The 20,138-nt window shown below is 38.9% G+C and overlaps 1 protein-coding gene across 1 annotated transcript in view; it reads left to right on the forward strand.

Moving 5' to 3' along the window:
• Positions 1-20,138, forward strand: part of TNS1 (tensin 1) — a 543,368-nt gene that overhangs the window by 515,868 nt on the left and 7,362 nt on the right. Inside the window, 8 exon segments of the mRNA XM_070729764.1 lie at positions 343-429; positions 6,732-6,863; positions 8,276-8,368; positions 10,128-10,205; positions 14,372-14,443; positions 15,612-15,780; positions 17,097-17,165; positions 19,264-19,296. Of these exon segments, the coding sequence (XP_070585865.1) occupies positions 343-429; positions 6,732-6,863; positions 8,276-8,368; positions 10,128-10,205; positions 14,372-14,443; positions 15,612-15,780; positions 17,097-17,165; positions 19,264-19,296 (733 nt within the window).

The raw sequence follows: 20,138 nt of genomic DNA on the forward strand, positions 1-20,138 counted from the left end.
CATTTATCTCAAATTAATTACCTTCGATTAAAACTGAGGGTGAGTGCATGGTAAACTGAATGAAAATGACAACTTTTATAATAGATTCAGTTAGCAATCTAGTAAGTTCCTTTCATAGAGTATGCAAAGCCTGGTTATTTGTAGTGATTTAATTTTGCTTTCATTATGCAAATCTCAGTGAACTCAGTTAGTTTGGTCAAAATACTTTTGAGGATCTTTTGCAAATTCAGAAAAAGACTAATTTGATAAGGAGATTGAGCATGTTGTACAAATCTAGTGCACAAAATTTCTATTGCGCAAATGTGTTCAGATCTGCCTTGTTTCTCTTTTCCTGTTTCTTAGACAGCAGTCCTGAAACAAGAGCAAATTTAAAGTTCGTCCAGGATACCTCGAAGTACTGGTACAAGCCAGAGATCTCCAGAGAACAAGGTGAGGAGGTGTGGTTGTTGTTTTTTAATGGCTCGATGAAGCTCCTTAACAGTTAGAACAGGTTCTGGCAAGTGTGTGATTTTCTTTTTCCTTTTGTTCCATAGAAATAAATCAACAACAAAATTATGAGGAACACTAAATGCTCAGAGCACTTATTCTCCAAGAATCCTTAATAGTGGCAGGATTTATAATAACTCTTTTTGGATCTCTGGAATGTCCAGTGATGGCGAATTTATGACACGCGTGCCATAGGTGGCACATGGAATGATATTGGAGGGCACATGAGGCATTGCCCTATGTCAGCTCCACTGCTCATGCGTATACTAGCTAGCTGATTTTCGGCAGTGGGGAAGGCTGTTTCACTCTCCAGAGGCCTGAAGCCCTGGAGTGCGAAAAACAGCACAATGGGCAAACAGGAAGTCTGTTTTTCCAAACTTCCACTTTCCCTGTGTCTGCTGCTTCAATAGGAACTGAAGAAAAATAAAACCCAGAGTCCATTTCAAACTTCAAAAGTGAATTTATCTAAAGTCAGAACTGAAAGCAACGGAAGTAAAGCAGAAACTGAGAAAAAGGCGCGATACAAGCATATATCAAAACCGCCATTTGCCCCCCTCTTTGGAGACTAGCAAATCTCTAGTGTCCATGACTGTCAGGTGGACGCATCTCCAAACCCAGGTCACACTGATGGAATGCAGCTTCTAACGGACTCCTTCGGGTCACCTGCTTTGCAGGAAAACGAAAGCTATCCCACTCTGTGTAGGGAAAACAAAACTTAACAGGGCCTCCTGCACACTTCAGATCGTGCAGAATGCAGCTGCGAGAGCAATCATGGGCGCTCCTAAATACGCCCATGTCACCCCAACACCCCGCAGTCTGCATTGGTTGCCGATCAGTTTCCGGTCACAATTCAAAGTGTTGGTTATGACCTATAAAGCCCTTCATGGCACCGGGCCAGCTTATCTCAGGGATCGCCTTTTGCTGCACGAATCCCAGCGACCAGTTAGGTCCCACAGAATGGGTCTTCTCCAGGACCGGTCAACTAAACAATGTTGGTTGGCGGGGCCCAGGGGAAGAGCCTTCTCTGTGGCAGCCCCGACCCTCTGGAACCAACTCCCCCCAGAGATTAGAATAGCCCCCACCCTCCTTGTCTTTCGTAAGCTCCTTAAAACCCACCTTTGCCGTCAGGCATGGGGGAATTAAGATAATTTCCCCCCCTAGGCTTCTACAATTTATGCATGGTATGTTTGTATGTATGATTGGTTTTATAACAAGGGTTTTTAATTGTTGTAGTATTGGATTGCCGCATGTTGTTTTTACCACTGTTGTTAGCCGCCCCGAGTCTACGGAGAGGGGCGGCATACAAATCCAATAAAATGAATGAAAAATGAATGAACTCTTCCCCTCCCAATATACCAAAACCCACCCTTCCCATTTCTCATGGCAACCAAAGCGTAGAAAGGATGTAGAACCATAGCAAGGTTGACACCCTCTTTGGGCATTTTCTCTCCATCCCAGACTTTGGTGAGGACCATGCACATGCACAGGGATGGGGGATTGTGTGCATGTGCAGGGGGCAGCAAGGGTGTCTGTGTGCATGTATGGGTGTGGGACACGCATGTGTGCTAGCACACACACCCTTTTGATGCACGAACCAAAAAAGGTTCTCCATCACTGCTATAGTTCTTCTGAGATACAAGATAGAAAGAATGATTAACTTCTTCTTCTAGTTTTTGCAGGTTATGAAATAACCTTTACCTTTACAAGTTGGCAAAATAATACCAATGATTAAGTATATGGCAGGATTCAAACTTGGGACAGGTCCCTCTCTCCCTCCTTCCCTCCCCGTGCGAGCAGACACAATAATTCCCCTATGACAGTGGTTCCCAAAGTGGGGCCCACTCCCCACAAGGGAGCAATTTGATTTTTAATGAGAGCAATTGGAACCTTGTTTAAACCAAGTTCATGGCCTTTTAGACTTCCTCCGTGAGAGTAGTTCACTTTTTGTATAATAAGAATTATATGTCGGGGGGGGTGTGTGTCAGGGTTTTAGAGATGCTTAGGTGGAACATGGCCAAAAAAAGTTTGGGAACCACTGACCTATGACCTTGTGTCACATGCTTCTTCTCCTCTTGGCCCCCACAAGTAGAAAATTGGGTTTTATTTGTTGGGGTTTTCTTGTTTTTATGCTGTCCTCATTAGATCATTTTGGGTCACTTATGGGTCATAAAACAAATATAAAAATAATTCAAACAAATAAAAATATTAAAACTACCCAAGTTAAAAATTTAAAAATCAAAACTGAATATCAGACAGCATGGATATGAGGTCTTCTTATCCTGACAACCTCCAGCGATGAGTGCCTCCCTCAATAATATAGATATTCTCTACGTGCTTAAGAAGTTTAAGAAGATTTCATAGAAGCATTGTGGAGATAGAGTCAATCAGCTGCAGGTCTAATAAATACATATTTCAGTAGCCTTTGACTGACATATAGCTGTTCACATAGATTTCAGAGGCAATGACTGGTAAAGTGAGTTCCATTGTTACACTGTTTCTTATTACTGTTGTGAGCCGCCCCGAGTCTTCGGAGAGGGGCAGCATACAAAGCTAATAAATAATAATAATAATAATAATAATAATAATAATAATAATAATAATAATAATAAATTGGACACATTTTCTCAGTGAGAGAAATCTAAGCACGCATGGCCACCGTCTCCCATCACATTGAAGATACAATAAAACCTTGATTCAACAGTTCTTTTGTAGAGAGGCATACTTGCTAAAGCCAAATCTATATTAAATCCCAAAATATATGATTTGCAATAACTTGTGTCATTGCATAGAAATCAGTTACATATTGAACACAAATGGATGCAGAAGCATAAAAACATCAGTGATGGAAATGACATCAGTTTGATAGAAAGGACATGGATTCTGTCCATTTGTTTAAACCCTTTCAGAAATAACAGTGGGCAGTCAAAGTCCAAAGTAAACTTTTGTTCATTGCATCCAAAGTTTGCTGAAGAGGAAGCTGTAGAATTGACTATTCAATTTTATATTCTTCTTCCAGTCAAAAAAAAAGTATACTTCTACATTTGAATTAGTTAGCAATTGAGCATTGCAAGGGTATCTCTCCCAGCTTCAGGATGGCATGGTCTAAAGCCATGCAAGCTATTGCCGTAGGTCAACTCCAGTGCACATATATGCACCAGGCAGCTGATTTTTGGCTTACATGGAGGCTCTGGGAGGGCATTTTTGGCCTCTGGAGCTTGGGGAGGGCAAAAAACGGGCCTACTGGGCCCAGTGGAAGTTGAGAAATGAGGGACGAGGGTCATGCGTGGATGCGTGGGGGGAAAGGGCAGCACCGGGAGGGGGAGTGTTCGCATGTGCAGGGGGCAGAGAGCATTGAATTATGGGCACTGATGCGTGTGTGAGAATGTGCACACGAGCGCTTTTGGCACCTGGGGAAAAAAGGGTTTGCCATCGCTGGTCTAAAGGACGTACAAAACAGATTGGCTCCCATTTCAGTTTCCAGGGATGGGAACCTTCTCTCCCCAGCTCATGCTGAGAAGCTGCCTGTCGTATAATTGGGAGTGAGCCCTTTAAAAGAGTAAGTCCATGTATCTATCAACAGCCGTTCTTTTCATCCATTCAACAGCTGAAGCCCTTGGCACAGCCCTCATTTCCTTCATATCTCCCCTTTCAAGGGTAGAGTGACTGTTACTGAATGAACATTGGCGCTGCTTCAGATCAGATTCTCAGGGACAGGGTCATTCCTGTCCCTGCTGTAATTCAGGCTTCCCAGAATCAAAACCACAAAAGAGCTTTCACATTTAAATCTTAGAAGTCTATGAGAAAATTTCCCCCTTAAAGGAGGGAGCGGCATGCTCTCATGTCAGGGCCATGTTTGCTCCTTATTCATGACATTGCTAAGAATTTTCCAGCCTCCACTGAATGCTGCTGGGTTTTATTTTGTCCCCTCCCCAAATTATACAATTGACAACATTATTCATAACCACCTTAATCTCCAAATGTTACATGGGAGACTTATAAAGGTGAATTCACCTCATCTTTCCAAAATAAAACTGAGCTATAAATCTTGGCATGCATAAGCGCACCACTGTGCCTACCGTCCCTATCCTATTGTCCTCTTTTATCGTTACTTTTTACTTATGTTTATACAAACTACTACTATCCTATAAATGTTTGACAAATGAATGATTGAATGAATGAACGAATGAATGGACAAACAAACAAACAAACAAGAGAAGAAACAGAGAAATAGTTGGTGTCCCAAACAAATTGCTTTGGACAGGGCCATCACATCTAATATTTTGGAGGTTTCTGAACTTACTGAGCTCAGTCATAAATAGTGTTGGACGAACCCAACGAAGTTCGGGTTCGGCGAACTTACCCAAACTTGGCGGAGTTCAGGTAAGTTCGCCGAACCCGAGCACCAGCAGCGCCGCTGCGGCGTCCTTTTCCATAAAAATAAACAAGGAGGTGGGGAATCCCACGATGGGATTCCAGGGGCGGGGCTTTGACGTCACAGAGACTCCTTCCTGGCCCGTGGCTTTATTTCCTCCTCAACTCCCCATTTCGGTTGGCCAGGAAGGAGTCTCCGTGACGTCAAAGCTCCGCCCCTGGAATCCCATCATGGGATTCCCCACCCCCTTTTGCACCTCCCAACCGGCCAACAGCTCTCCAGCGTTCGCTTTCCTCTGCCGCCACCGGCGCCCAGCTCCTCCTCCTCTTCTCAGAAGATTACAGCCGGGCAGTGGTGCTTCACTGTGTTTGAGCGAACGCCGAACACTAGTCATAAACCTCATAGTGGTATCAGAAATTTATGAAAATTTCTCTAGTTCCTGACATTTTATGTTTATTTCACAGTGACATGGAACCTGAGATATATTTTGCACCCTCATTATGGCTTACTCCTTGTTGATTGGAGGGGCGGGGAGGGGAAGCAGTAATGTATTTAATACGAGCATATCTAATACAAGTAATTCTCAACTTGCGACCACAATTGACCACAAATTTTCCAATTGGTAAGCAAGAGAGTTGGTAAGCAAGAGAGTAGTCGCCCCGAGTTTTCGGAGAGGGGCGGCATATAAATCCAATAAATGAAATGAATGAAATGAAATGAATGTTAAGTGTCTCATTTTATGACCTTTCCAGTCACAATGAAGTGTATCACTGTAGTTGTCCAGTCAGTAACACGGTTGTTAAGTGAATCTGGCTCTCCTCATTGACTTTGCTGGTCAAAAGATCGCAAAAGGTGATCACAAGGTGTCTCCAGGACTCTCCATAAATACATACCAGTTTCCCAGCCTCTGAATTTTGATCACATGACCACGGGGTCACAAGTGTGAAAAACAGTCATAAGCCACTTTCTTCTTTACACCGGGAATCCTATTATTTGTTTCTTTATATGTTTTTATATGTTTTATATCCTCCATACTAATCTACCCAGGCTTCATGCTCTCAAGATTGAAAGATGCCAATGCATTTCTTCTTCTTCTTCTTCTTCTTCTTCTTCTTCTTCTTCTTCTTCTTCTTCTTCTTCTTCTTCTTCTTCTTCCTCCTCCTCCTCCTCCTCCTCCTCCTCCTTCTCTTCCTCTTATCATTATCATTATCATTATTAATTACATCAACACAACACAGCAAACAAGATCACGATGCTGGATTTCGTATTTCATCACAAGTCGGGCGCTTCCCAAGCACCTAGGACTGCATGATATAGCGGTGAATTATGTTTGCCGATCCCAGTAAAGCGGCCTTTTGCAATTGACAGGTGGAGATTTTGTCAATTCCAATGGTTTTCAAATGTCTACTGAGAACCTTTGGCACTGCGATGATGAATAGCAATGGGGACAAAGAGTCCCCCTGGAAGATGCCCCTTCTGATGTTAATCAGTCCATAACTTTCATTCCCAACAAAAAGCTCAGTCTTCCAATATTTCACTGTCTTTTCTATGAATTTCCTGATGTTTTCATTGACTCCAATGACTTCCAGGCATTTTATGATCCAGCTGTATGGCAATGAGTCAAAGGCTTTCTTGTAGTCAATCCAGGTCATGTATAGGTTTGTTTTCCTGTTTTTACAGTTCTCCAAAATCTTTTTATCAATTAGGAGCTGGTCTTTTTATTATTATTATTATTATTATTATTATTATTATTATTATTATTATTATTATTTAGATTTGTATGACACCCTTCTCCGAAGACTCGGGGCGGCATGCAAATCAAGGTTTAGATTACATTTATATTCACGTTGTGTGCTCTACTTCTTTTCCCCAGCCATTTCATTGCTAAAAGACAAGGAACCGGGAGCCTTCATCATTCGAGACAGCCATTCTTTCCGGGGAGCCTACGGACTGGCCATGAAAGTAGCTTCACCGCCTCCGGGTGTTATACAGCAGAGCAAGAAAGGTAGAGCCATCCATACAACTTCCCACTACCCTCTTTGCACTCTTGGAACAATTCAATTTATTCGATTTTTATGCCACCCTTCGAAGACTTGGGGTGGTTCACAGAATAAATATAAAACAAGAATATAGAACAAATCTAATATATAAAAAAAGTTCCACTAAAGCTGCTTTCAAATCAGCGACCTGCTTCAGTCCGCGTGGGAGAGATTTGAGCTAGGACCAGCAAAGGTACTGTTATTGGGTGATAGAAATACCCAGATTTTAATCCCAGCAAAGTAAAAGGTTGCAGCCTTTAGTAAGAGAATGAAGATTTACAGATTATTAGAGTTGGAAGGGACCCTGTAGGTCATCTAATCCAACCCCTTTCCCCTCCCCACTCCGCTCTAGCAGGAGTCCCTACGCCAGTAGTTCTCAACTGTTCTAATGCCACGACTCCTTAATACAGTTCCTCATGTTGTGGTGACACCCAGCCATAAGTCTAGTGCCAATTCTTCCAACAGAGCTTTAAGCTGATTGGCAGGAAGGTCAGAGGGACACCCCCCACTGTAAACACCTGATTTGTCGGATTGTAAAAATATCTTCCAAGGCGCCAGAATAGAAGCTTTGTTTTTTCCCATGGTCTTAGGTGACCCCTGTGAATTGGTCGTTCAACCCCTAAAGGGGTCCCGAATCCCAGGTTGAGAACCACTGCCTTACACCATTTTGGATAAATGACAGTCCAATATCCCTTTGAAAGTCTCAGGCGTTGGAGACTAAACCAGGGGTCTCCAAATTTGGCAACTTTAAGACTTCAACTCTTCAATTCTCCTGGACTAAACTGTTTGTAAAGTATGAGAAATCTGGAAGGTGCTTTTTTTCCAAAAGGCCACTGGACTTTTGCTTTTCCTTGAAGATGTTTTACTCCTCATCCAAGAAGCTTCTTCACTTCTGACTGAACGGAGGATGGAGGGATTTATATTCCTTGCAGTCCAGAGGACTAATGAGCAGATGACTGCAAGGAATAGAAATCGTTCCATCCCCACCATTCAGTCAGAACTGAGGAAGCTTTTCAGATGAGAAGCAAAACGTCTTCAAGGAAAAACAAAGTACAGTTGCCTTTTGGGGGGAAAAACCCCCACCTTTGGAACAACCATGATTTGAATGACATGAAAATCTCCATAGACATGAGAAATCAGGGTCTGTGACCTATGGAATCATAAGACTGGTTGGAGATTTGCTAGTCCAAGTGAATTTCATTCACTGTAAAAGCTTTTCCTCAATCTGAACTAGCTATGGCAGCCTGTGAACTGACATAGGGAATATATATTGTTGGGAACAAACTCTTTTCTTGTGCTAGAAATAGCTTAGGCTGTCTTTTAGATGGCAATTTATATGACAAGCCATTTGTATTAAAATTCTCATTGATTCCTTTAGGAGATATCACCAATGAGCTGGTAAGACACTTCCTGATAGAAACCAGCCCTAAAGGTGTGAAACTAAAAGGATGTCCCAATGAACCGAATTTTGGTGAGTGCCTACATTTTTGTCTCCACAACTTCTGTCTTATCCTGCCCTCTTGTGGAATATATAACAACTACATGTGTTGTTGCTTTTAAGCTTTCAAGTAGGGAACAGGCATATTAATATTTACATAACTGACATGAATCGACTGAAGCTTTTCGGTTGATTTGTCTAAACTTCTGCAGGCTCAAAAACTCAGTCAGGGTTTTTTGCAAAAACTGAAAGTATTATTGTACAATATCCATTTCTTTTAAGCATAAATGAACATGACACAGTTGCAGCGATACTGTTTAGTATTGCGCGTGTTGTATTGTGGTCATTTAATTTCGTCTTCTTGCCAGAGGTATTGTTTTCATTTCTCTGCAAATATTGTCAGTCATTTCATTCTTCTGAATTAATGTGATCATTATTCTTTGTTACGAATGAAACTAAATATTCTATTCTTTGCCAGGAGGAATTATGCTCATCTTGAATTAGCTTGCTGCTTGTTTGCTTGCTTATCTATCATCTATCTATCTATCTATCTATCTATCTATCTATCTATCTATCTATCTATCTATCTATCTATCTATCTATCTATCTATCTATCTATCTTTATATCTATCTATCTATCTATCTATCTATCTTTATATGTATCTATCTATCTATCTATCTATCTATCTATCTATCTATCTATCTATCTATCTATCTATCTATCTATTCAATCAAATTTTTAAAACTCCCATCTCTTTCACTGTGGGATGCTGAGCAGCATACAAATAAAATAAATAAGTTTGTAAAATTTATTTAATTCATTCATTAGTTTTATATGTCGCCCATGGCACTAATTTGCTTAGTTTGCGAGTTGACTATATAGGCAGGTATTTCTTCATTCTGCTTCGAACAATGGATTGGCACAGAATTTTGTGGGATTAATACAACTAAGATTAAACACAGGCTTTAAAATGAGTCTATGAGCATTGAAGCTTAGGTTAGTAAACATCCTATTTATTTGTAATGTGTGAACATCCGCAAGGAATGCTCACTCCCTGCAGAATACAGTCGGAGAAATGTGCTTCCATCAGAGTTTGTTGCATAAAAATCAAAACCGAAGCACACACAGATAATTGATTTGGCTGGATTCATTAACTTCTGTGTAAACATAGTAATATATATATTTACAATACCACAAGTAGATTCTTGAAGTAAACACAAACAGGAAAGTTAGTTTCATTTCAGCAGAGCAGTCAAGCTTTCAGTTCAGAGTTCAGAAACAGACAAGAGTACAGAATGGGCTGAGCCACACCCAGCCTTCACCTTAAGTTTCCAATTTCCATTCTCTGCACAAACTCAGAAGTGTTTAACTTCCATTGGCTGACTTAGTTGCTATGCCTATTTATTGGCTGACCTTGTTAACATGGCTTTCTCAACAGTTTCATAAATATGTAGCTATTATTTTTAGAATGGGTAGCCCTAATAAATTTAAATAAACAAATATCTCAGTTTATATGGTTACCTGTCCTAGTGTTGTGATCCTGGGCTGTGGATACATCCCAAATAAATACATAGACAGCAACCAGGTTAGAAAAAACAGTTTGCTACATCTGTGAAACTATCCCAAACTCTGTTATCTATGCCTGTTGGCATTACCAGATCTTTAAAGCTCTATAAAAGGCAATCAGAGCTGGGATTAATGTAATCTCTGCGTGATTGATGCTCCAAAAAAGAGGTGTCATGACAGGATCACATCCTTTAACTTTGACCAGATCTCTTTTTTCCTTTCTAGGTTGCCTCTCTGCTCTGGTGTATCAGCACTCAATCATGCCTCTGGCATTGCCTTGTAAGCTGGTCATTCCTGACAGAGGTAAAGTTCCTCACATTAATACATGGGCATAATATCATTTCATACAGTATTTCATCTTGGCAAGTACAGTGACAACACCAAGAAACATTTAAGTCAGCTTTAATTTCAGGGGGAAAAATAGAAGCAATAGCAAGAATATTCTGCAAATAGAGAGAGGAAAGGAGATTAGTTAGTGTGTGGCACTATATATCAGTTACGTAGTCTTAGGGATTCAGATACAGAGAGGGTTTTTTTTAAATTCCTGTATGCATAGAGGAGGAAAGATGATGCCAAATACTCTTTGAGCACTAGAACACTGCTATAATCTGCTGAATGCAAAAATGACAGGGTGCAGTGGGGGGAGGATAATATAATGTGTTATCACTGCATAACCCATAATTCCTTACTTTTTCTTTGCCATTATGGGTAGTTATGATCATTCATATCTCACCCAACCAGCTCAGTTGTAAATCTTCAAACACTAACTCAGAAAAAAGGACCGCTCACAAGTTGCACCTTACTCTTGAATAGATTAGTCACACATGTTGAAACTTTTGCATGCATAGAAGTTTTCTACCGGTATACCCACCTATATTGAACAATTGGATGTTTAGTCATGAGGCTCTTAAGGCTCCTCATTCTCTAAGTAGGATTCCTGGGGTTGGATTATAATAATATAGTTTGGAAAGATCTCATGAGGTTTCAGGAGATACTGTGATGAGATTAAAATATTGGCAAATGCACACATAGACACAGGTGTTATTTATTTTTTATGTAAAATATTTTATATACAGTGTAATTAAAAGACCAAAATGGTATACAATGAACATAATAAAAACAACAGAATATTTTAGAAAAAAAAATGGAAATAATAAAAATAAACATCGCAGCAGCTGATCGCATTGGGGGAAAGTTGGGACAAATAACTTAATTCAATTTCTAATGGAAAATATTTGGCATTTCTCTTGGGATTTTGTTTCACAGAGCATGTGTCAGTGAACAGAATTCTCAATTCTGCACTACAGCTCAAGAATATATAATAATTATTATATGCTGTTTTATTATTGCTGTTAGCTGCCCCGAGTCTCCGGAGAGGGGCGGCATACAAACCAAATAGATAGATAGATAGATAGATAGATAGATAGATAGATAGATAGATAGATAGATAGATAGATAATCAATCAATCAATCAATCAATCAATCAATCTGTGGTAAAGGCAGCAAGATTTCTTCTCTAGATATACAGCGACACAAAAAACCTCTTTGAAATTCCTACTTGGGTCAAGATGACCCCATTAGAAATCCCCAAATCCCTGTTCTTCAAACATTTGTGAGCCTTTAATCAGAAGGGAGTTGTTCCATATGTTAGTCTTCCCCCACGTTCAAGCACTCCCAGCATGAACTACATTGGAGATTGCTGATTTATATATGAGAAAGCAGAAGATAAGAATCTCTCTATATCAGCAATTGTTATATCGTCCATAAACAAATTCTACTGGCACAAATTGAAAGCCAGATATATATTTTAGTCCACAACAGTTGAGTGTTATTTTTGTGGCATTCATATACAATTTTTTTTTGTATAGTTCTTAAGATTTGTTAAAATATTATATTTTGGGACTTCCAGAGGAGCTTAGAGATCAGTACAATGAAGAAGAATTAAGAAAAGCAATAAAGAATAAGGAACTGTGGTTTTTTTTCCTTCCCAAAAACAGTTTTTTTTTCCCTTGAAGATGTTTTGCTTCTCATCCAAGAAGCTTCTTCAGCTCTGACCTAATGTTGGAGGACGGAAGGATTTATATTCCTTGCAGTCATCTTCTACTGAGAATTTAATTTAATAATTTAATTTAATTTAATTTAATTTAATTTAATTTAATTTAATTTAATTTAATTTAATTTAATTTAATTTAATTTAATTTAATTTAATTTAATTTAATTTAATTTAATTTAATTTAATTTAATTTAATTTAATTTAATTTAATTTAATTTAATTTAATTTAATTTAATTTTTTAATTTAATTTAATTTAATTTAATTTTTGTGAGCCGTCCAACTCCTTTCAGACTCTGGGCGGCGTACAACCAATAAAAACATAAAAACAGTAAAAACATTCATACTTCTGGGCTAGAGCTAGATTTTATTGCTCAAAACCCCCAGGCCTGCTGGAAGAGCCAGATTTTTAAGGCTTTTTGGAAGGCCAGAAGGGTGGAGGCGGTGCAGATCTCCAAAGGTAGTTGGTTCCAGAGAGCAGGAGCCACCACAGAGAAGGCCCTCCCCCACAATCCCGCCAAGCAGCATTGTTTGGCCAATGGGACCCGGAGAAGGCTGACTCTGTGGGATTTAACCGGTCTCTGGGAAGTGTGAGGCAGAAAACGGTCCTGTAAATAATCTGGTCCTAAGCCATGTAGGGCTTTATTTATTTTGACAGTCATTGAGGTCACTTTATCTGTGCCCTCCGGATCACCTGAAAAACGCAAACGGGTGTGGAGCCTTCTTGGAACTGCTGAAAGAATTGTATTATAAAAAGGAAATAGGTGTTGTGTATCAATCCCCCCCCCCCATCCCGCTCTGTGGAGAGAGGGCTGTTCAGTCTTTAAATGTAGACGGCTTCTTTAAACCCTTTCAAAGCAGAGGTCCTCTCTGAGTCTAGAATTTGGGTTCAGTCAAAAATAAACAGATTTGTTTTCTCTAGTCTACATATTGCAAGTCATAGCAAAAGCCCCTGTCTGAGATAAATGGATGGTTAAGAAGTCTGTAAATTAAAGTAATAATAAAATAAAATAAAATAATAAATTGTAAGTGATTTTAGAAATTGGCCACTAGGGGGTGCTAAAGATTTTAAGGAGAAGAGAAAAGGAATGCAACTTCTTGATGTCATTTAATACTGGAAATAAAAATCTTTAGTTGTAACGTCAGGAGAACTTTAAGATATGGACCCCAAAATTATGACTGCAACATCAACACTGTCAGTAATGATGTTTGCTTCTCTGTATAGATTTTGCTTAGAATGTCAAGCTCCAAAACTGAGAAAGACGTGTTGAGGATCTTCTGAACTGTTTCCTTTATCGAGCCCTATCTTTAGACAGAAATATTTGCCAAGCTAAAGCAAACTATTTGCGCTATTAATATAATACTCTGAAAACTCCTAGGTAGGAGCTGCATTAATTCTTCTTCCCAACAAAACTAAATCTAAACTTCACTGTTTCTTGCTCCTCTGGAATGCAATTTCTCCTTCCTGGGAATCCGTATTACATTCCACCACAAAAAGTTATTAATGAAGGAATGACAGATGTGGAACAAATCTTAACTAGAAAGGCACAGCAAGTACAGAGTGTAGAACCACAAATGACAGGCCAAGAGAATGATTTGGAAAGGATGCTTTTGTATACAAAAGAAACTGGCTGAACCTTTAAAAATTCAAAGGGAAATACAAATGATAAATTAAAAGAGTGACCTGGAAAATGTGCTCTTATTTCACCTATGTTCCATCTAAAAAAGAACCTGAAGAAATCTTTGTAATGTGATAAGGAATTGAAGAGAAATCAAATTCTGCAACAATATTAGATAGAACATTTGAATTAAAATATAAGATTCTTTAAAAGTAAAAGAAAGGAGCATAAACTTGGCTTTAAAAGCTCAAAATAAGATATTTTTTGCTGTTAACTGTTAATATAATTTATGCTGACAGCAGAACTGAAAAAGATGATATTTTATGGATTTCTTTATAGAAGGAATCTGATATGGGATAAAGAGCTATTGTTTCATTTTATAGGGAGTAAAGATTATTAAATTTGTACATACTTCTTGTGAGGAAAGTTGGAAGTGACTTCTTTGTATGTTTCTTTTCTTTTTCTTTACAATACAAATTTTTCCTGTGCTTTTTATTCGATCTTTACGTTATCTTCTATTTCTCTAAGTTTAGTTTGTATTAATTTTTACTACTGTAATTAAAAATAATATTTTTTAAAAAACAACAACAATAATTAAATTTAAATATATTGTTTTTGGATCCCTGCGTTGAAAATCAAGACATTCCCTTTTAAAGTTAATTTCTCACCCTTTTATTCAATTCCAGTATTCGGGGGTGGGGGGGTGTTCTCCATAAATATACATTGTTAGACATCATCCAGAAAAATAACATATGTGAGTATTTATATACAATAACCTCCTCTGTGTTTTTATTTGAAGATCCTATGGACGAAACAAAGGAAACAACATCATCCAGCAGTTCAGCGACTGATTTGCTCAAACAGGGAGCAGGTGAGCGATTTAAGATTACACATTTGGAATGAAATGAAACGAAATCAAAGGAACCCTAAATTATTAGATTATTGCCAAGAATTTGAGGTTTGAAACTCATATAAAGCAAAGCGAGTCTTCGGAGAGGGGCGGCATACAAATCTAAGTAATAAATAAATAAATAAAATAAAGAAAGTTCACTGAATCACTAAACCAACCACTTAAGCTAAGCCCAGTTACCTCATGGAACTGGGTTTGAGGGTAGAATTGAATTTCTGATTTAGATTTATTCTGACTAGTGGGAGCCTTGTGTTAAACTTACCTTACAAACTTACAAACTGTTTCTGATTCTGAAAAAAGAGAGGAAATAATGTGAAATGCGGTCAGGTACTAAGTTCTTATTATTGTTTCCTATGAAAGGGAAAATCACAACATATACATTAGACGTCACTCTTCTCTTGCTTAGCATTCATCAGTTGAGTTATCCATATTAATTGTAGAATTTTTGCGATTTGTGGAATTGTAGAATTTTAGCATGCTCAAAGAGGAATGTGGATGCACATTACATTTTTTATTTTATTTTTATTTTATTTTATTTATTTTATTTTATTTATTTTATTTTATTTTTATTTTATTTTTATTTTATTTTATTTTATTTTATTATTATTTTATTTTATTTTATTTTATTTTATTTTATTTTTTATATTATTTTATTTTATTTTATTTTATTATTATTTTATTTTTATTTTATTTTATTTTATTTTTATTGTTTTTTTAACAAGGGTTTTTAGCTGTTTTAGTATTGGATTTTTACATTCTGTTTTTGTCACTGTTGTTAGCCACCCCGAGTCCACGGAGACGGGGGGGCATACAAATCCAATAAATAAATAATTTTTAAATTTAATTTTATTTATTTATTTGTCAAACAATTATAGGGTGATAATTTGTACATATAAAACATTAGATAAGTAATGATAAAAAGTAGACAATAGGACAGGGACGGTAGGCACAATAGTGCGCTTATGCACGCCCCTTACAGACCTCTTAGAAAGGAGGAGAGGTCAATTGTAGATAGTCTAAGGTTAAAGGTTTACATTACATTCCTTGTAGTACAAGCAGCAGTGTGTTTCAGTGTTTGTAGTTATTCTTCATTCTACCATGCCAAAAATTTCCCTCTTTCCTCCCGCAGCCTGCAACGTACTGTTTATAAACTCCGTGGAAATGGAATCATTAACAGGCCCTCAGGCCATCGCCAAAGCTATCACTGAGACACTGGCTGCTGATGTCCCTCCCTCTGCTACTATTGTCCACTTCAAAGTCTCCACACAAGGCATCACCTTGACAGACAACCAGAGGAAGTAAGGGAACAGGATGGGGGAAGGGTCAGGGTTTGGAGAAGGCTGAGTGCATCCAAAACTAGTATCTTCTTAATGACAAGTTCCTCAACACATTCTTCATTTCACTACAATATTTCTTAGCATCATGTTGCAGAGTTCTCTATGTCCACTTTGAGTGAAATAATTATTGTTGTGAGCCGCCCCGAGTTTGCGGAGAGGGGCGGCATATAAATCCAATAAATCTAATCTAATCTAATCTAATCTAATCTAATCTAATAATACAGTGGTACTTCTACTTATGAACTTAATTTGTTGCATGACCAGGTTCTTAAGTAGAAAAATTTGTAAGAAGAAGAATTTTTCCCCATAGGAATCAATGTAAAAGCAAATAATGTGTGTGATTGGGAAACCACAGGGAGGGTGGAGGCCCTGTTTCCTCCCAGGAGATTCCTAGAGAGGCCCCACTCCCCGCCTTTTCTGGCCCTGTTTCCTCCCAGGCGATTCCTAGAGAGGCCCCACAGAGGCTTCTCCCTGCCTTTTCCGGTTACAGTTTCAGAAGCTTGGGTTTGTAAGTGGAAAATTGTTCTTGAGAAGAGGCAAAAAAATCTTGATCACACAGTTCTTATCGAGAAAAGTTTGTAAGTAGAGGCATTCTTAGGTAGAGGTACCATGTATATTCAAGGTCAGGACATTTGGAACAAAGCAAATTTCTACGAAGAGGATTTGTCAGCTTTGGACCGCCTTTGGGACCACCTCCTGCTGCACGAATCCCAGCGACCGATTAGGTCCCACAGAGTTGGCCTTCTCCAAGTCCCGTCGACAAAACAATGCCGTCTGGTGGGACCCAGGGGAAGAGCCTTCTCTGTGGTGGCCCTAACCCTCTGGAATCAACTCCCCTCAGTTATCAGGACGGCCCCCACCCTACTTGCCTTTTGCAAACTCCTAAAAACCCACCTTTGCCGCCAGGCATGGGGAAACTGATTCCCCTTGGCCGCTCCGTTTTATGTATGGTTTGTTTCGGTTGCATTAATGTTTTTAATCAAGGGCTTTTTTAAACTGTTCTGCTTTTTAAATAATTGGATTTTTATTTTGTGTTCCTGTTATGAGCCACCCCGAGTCTTCGGAGAGGGGCGGCATACAAATCTAATAAATAAATAAATAAATAAAAATATAGAGTCTATCCAGGCCATGCAATAATGTGACCTCTTGCCATGTTATCAGGACTTTCTTTCTTGCTCTTGTAGATGAGCTGCCTTTAGCTATTTGTGTGCACGGATTCATCTTCCTTCAACTTCAAATGTCTGTAGAATTAATGCTTACTCCCATTTCTGTTTCAGGCTCTTCTTCAGACGACATTACCCTATCGTTACTGTCACCTTCTGTGATGTGGACCCACAGGACAGAAAGTAAGTGAAACTGTTTGCTAAATTCTTACATAAACTCAAACAATAAAACTCCCAGAAGCAGTATGTATGTAGTTATGAGCATGATCCTCCAATTTTTATTCTCTATGTCTTATATATCTTTAAAGAGTTTTAATCAGAGTTTGGCAGTTGAAACGGTAACATTGAAAGAGGAAGTAAAAAGCACAGTGAATGAAAAACAAAGTATTTTGGTATACAGTGGTACCTCGGTTCTCAACCACAATTCGTTCCGGAAGTGTGGTTGAGAACCGATTTGGTCGAGAACCAAAACATGGGAGATTAATCTTGCTGCCCCTGGGCCCTTAGCTGTTTAGTGGCTCATGCGGCCACTGCCGCCACCAATTTTGCCGCCGCTGGGCCTCCCAGATGTCTGGTGGCTGATGCAGCCACCGCCGATCTCGCCGCCCCAGAGCCCTCAGCTATTTGGCGGCCCATAGACCATCACCACCGCTGCTGATTTTGCCACCGCTGGGCCTCTCATATGTCTGGTGGCCTCTCAGCTGTCTGGTGGCCCACGTGTCTTCTGTCAGCCGCCGCTGCCCTCCTGCTGCCCTCCTGCTGCCAAGCTGCCTCCGCTCCAGCCTCTGCCGCCACCACCTGCGCCCTTCGATTGGACTTGGCTCATCTCAAGTGTTTGAGTTCCAAATTTTTGTTCGGATTTCAGGACAAAAGTTTCTCGAATTTCCTGGTCGAATACTGATTTGTTCGAACTGAGAAATGTTCGAAAACCGAGGTACCACTGAATTTAAAAGCTAGTGGAGGTGGAACCAATTAAAACATATTTAGGATATTTTACAATCTCTAAAAAGACCCTGCCACGTCTGGATTGGGAAGAATGCCTCTAATTCATTGAAGAAACCCCTTCATTCAAGGAGTTAATATGTGGGGTGCTTGGTGTTCTTTGAGTTTGTAGGTTTTCTTCCAGAGATTTCATTACTCAAATTAGGTAACATCATGTGCTTTCTTGCAGACATTTCATTACTCAAATTAGATAATATCATGTGCTGGTGTTACCTACTTTGGGTAATGAACCATCTGCAAGAAAACAAGCAACTCAAGAAAGGATCAAGGACCCTTCATTTCAACTCTGATCTGAAAATATTTTCCTTTGTTGGGCCAATATGTATTTAATATGTATTTAAAATATTCAAATGTATACCTTTTTGTAAATATCAGCAGAGGTCTCTCGCTATGATCTACAGTTTCTACCTGAACCCATTGAGAGGTGGAAATGACATGTTTCTGTATCAGAATGAATAAAAACCATTGGCTGGAATGGAAAGATAGGAACACATAATGGGGGAAAGTGGGAAATTGTCCAGGATAGGATTGTGGGAATCCTATTTTCATTTGTGCTCTTGAAAGGAACTAATCGTTCTTGCGGACTCTTTGTTTCTGTGTTTGAGCAGAAACCTCTGTAATTAAACATCTGTTCCCCTATGTTGCTACTGCCAGATCTCTTTGATTTCCAAGAAATGAGATTGTTCCATGTTGAAGGAAATATGCAGGAAATTGTCAGCAGTGGAGATTTACAGATGTCTCCCACAACTTGTTTCTGCTCAGCAGAGAACTAAATTGCCAATGAAGAACAGAGAATTGTACATCTATTTCTCTGCAAAGTAATGAAAACTCAAACACACCTAAAATGCTGACTTTTACTCATTGTAGGTCAATGAAGTTGCAGACTTATGATAGGGAAGGACTGGAAAAAAATACAAGATTATTCATTTATTTTTTAAAATTTTCACTAAGCAACGTAGTGAAATATCAGGGTTCAATTTCAGAATATTTCTAAAAGTCAGATCATGATACTTTTTAAACAGCAGATAATTTCTCAGAAGAGTTAAGGGCCAAGATTTTCAAACTGTAGAGAATTATAAAAAGATTTCATCTCCTTTCCTAGTTGTTGCAGTCATTTATTTACAGAAGAAAAGATCTATTGTCAATGAATCAGTGGTATTCCATTCAGGGCTTCCCACTGTCTTAGATACACCCTGTATTTAACTCAGCATTTTTTAAAAAATGTCAAATTTTCCTCAGCATAAAAGTTAAATAGAGCTTTTTGTTTGTTTCTCTTCAGGTGGACTAAATCAGAATCTGGTGGTGCTGCCAAGTAAGTTATTTATTTGATTAATGTCAAAATTAGGAAATACTTTACTTACACACACACACACACACACACACCCCAAGCATAGGATAGAGGATTGTTCTCCTAGTCCATCAATCTACCAAAACTTTCAAATATGTTTTTCAAAGATGCCTAAACTAAGAAAGAATGTAGAGCTTAACAATTTTGGTCTGAGTTGTTAACTTTACCATCCAAACATACCCTCCTAACTCTGACCTCTCAGAAGCCTGTGGTCATCAAAAATGAGCCATATTCAATTTATTTTCCCGTTGGACTGACTTCTAGTTGTTATTGATTTTCTCAGAAATTCTTGACTAAAGGCAGGTCTCTTTCTTGCACAGTTAGGACACATTTTCTTCTGTGGCTCATAATCCATAATCCATCCTGTTGAGCCATCTCCAATTGTTCCTTCTAACTTATTCATATGAGCTGAGGTGGTGCAGTTGCTAGAGTGCAGGCTACTTCTGCTGATTGCCAGCTGCCTGCAATTTGGTAGTTCAAACCTCACCAGGCTCAAGGTTGACTCCTGTATCCATCCTTTCGAGAATGGTAAAATGAGGATCCAGATTGTTGGGGGCAATATGCTGACTCTGTAAACCACTTACAGAGGGCTGTAAAGCCTAAATCTAAGGGCTATTGATATTGCCATATAGCCACAGACTGCAATCATCTCCCTATCACAATGCAAAGGAAATTTATAGCTTTGGGTAGATAACTCAGAGATAATTAATTCTGTATGAATATTCTAAAGAAAGCCCTTCTGGTTGCATTCTCTGTTTTCTGTAATTTCTCAGGATTGCTTGGATTTCATTTATTGTTCGCTTAAC

This window comes from Erythrolamprus reginae, chromosome 1 (genome assembly GCF_031021105.1).
Source record: "Erythrolamprus reginae isolate rEryReg1 chromosome 1, rEryReg1.hap1, whole genome shotgun sequence".
Lineage (NCBI taxonomy): Eukaryota > Metazoa > Chordata > Lepidosauria > Squamata > Dipsadidae > Erythrolamprus > Erythrolamprus reginae.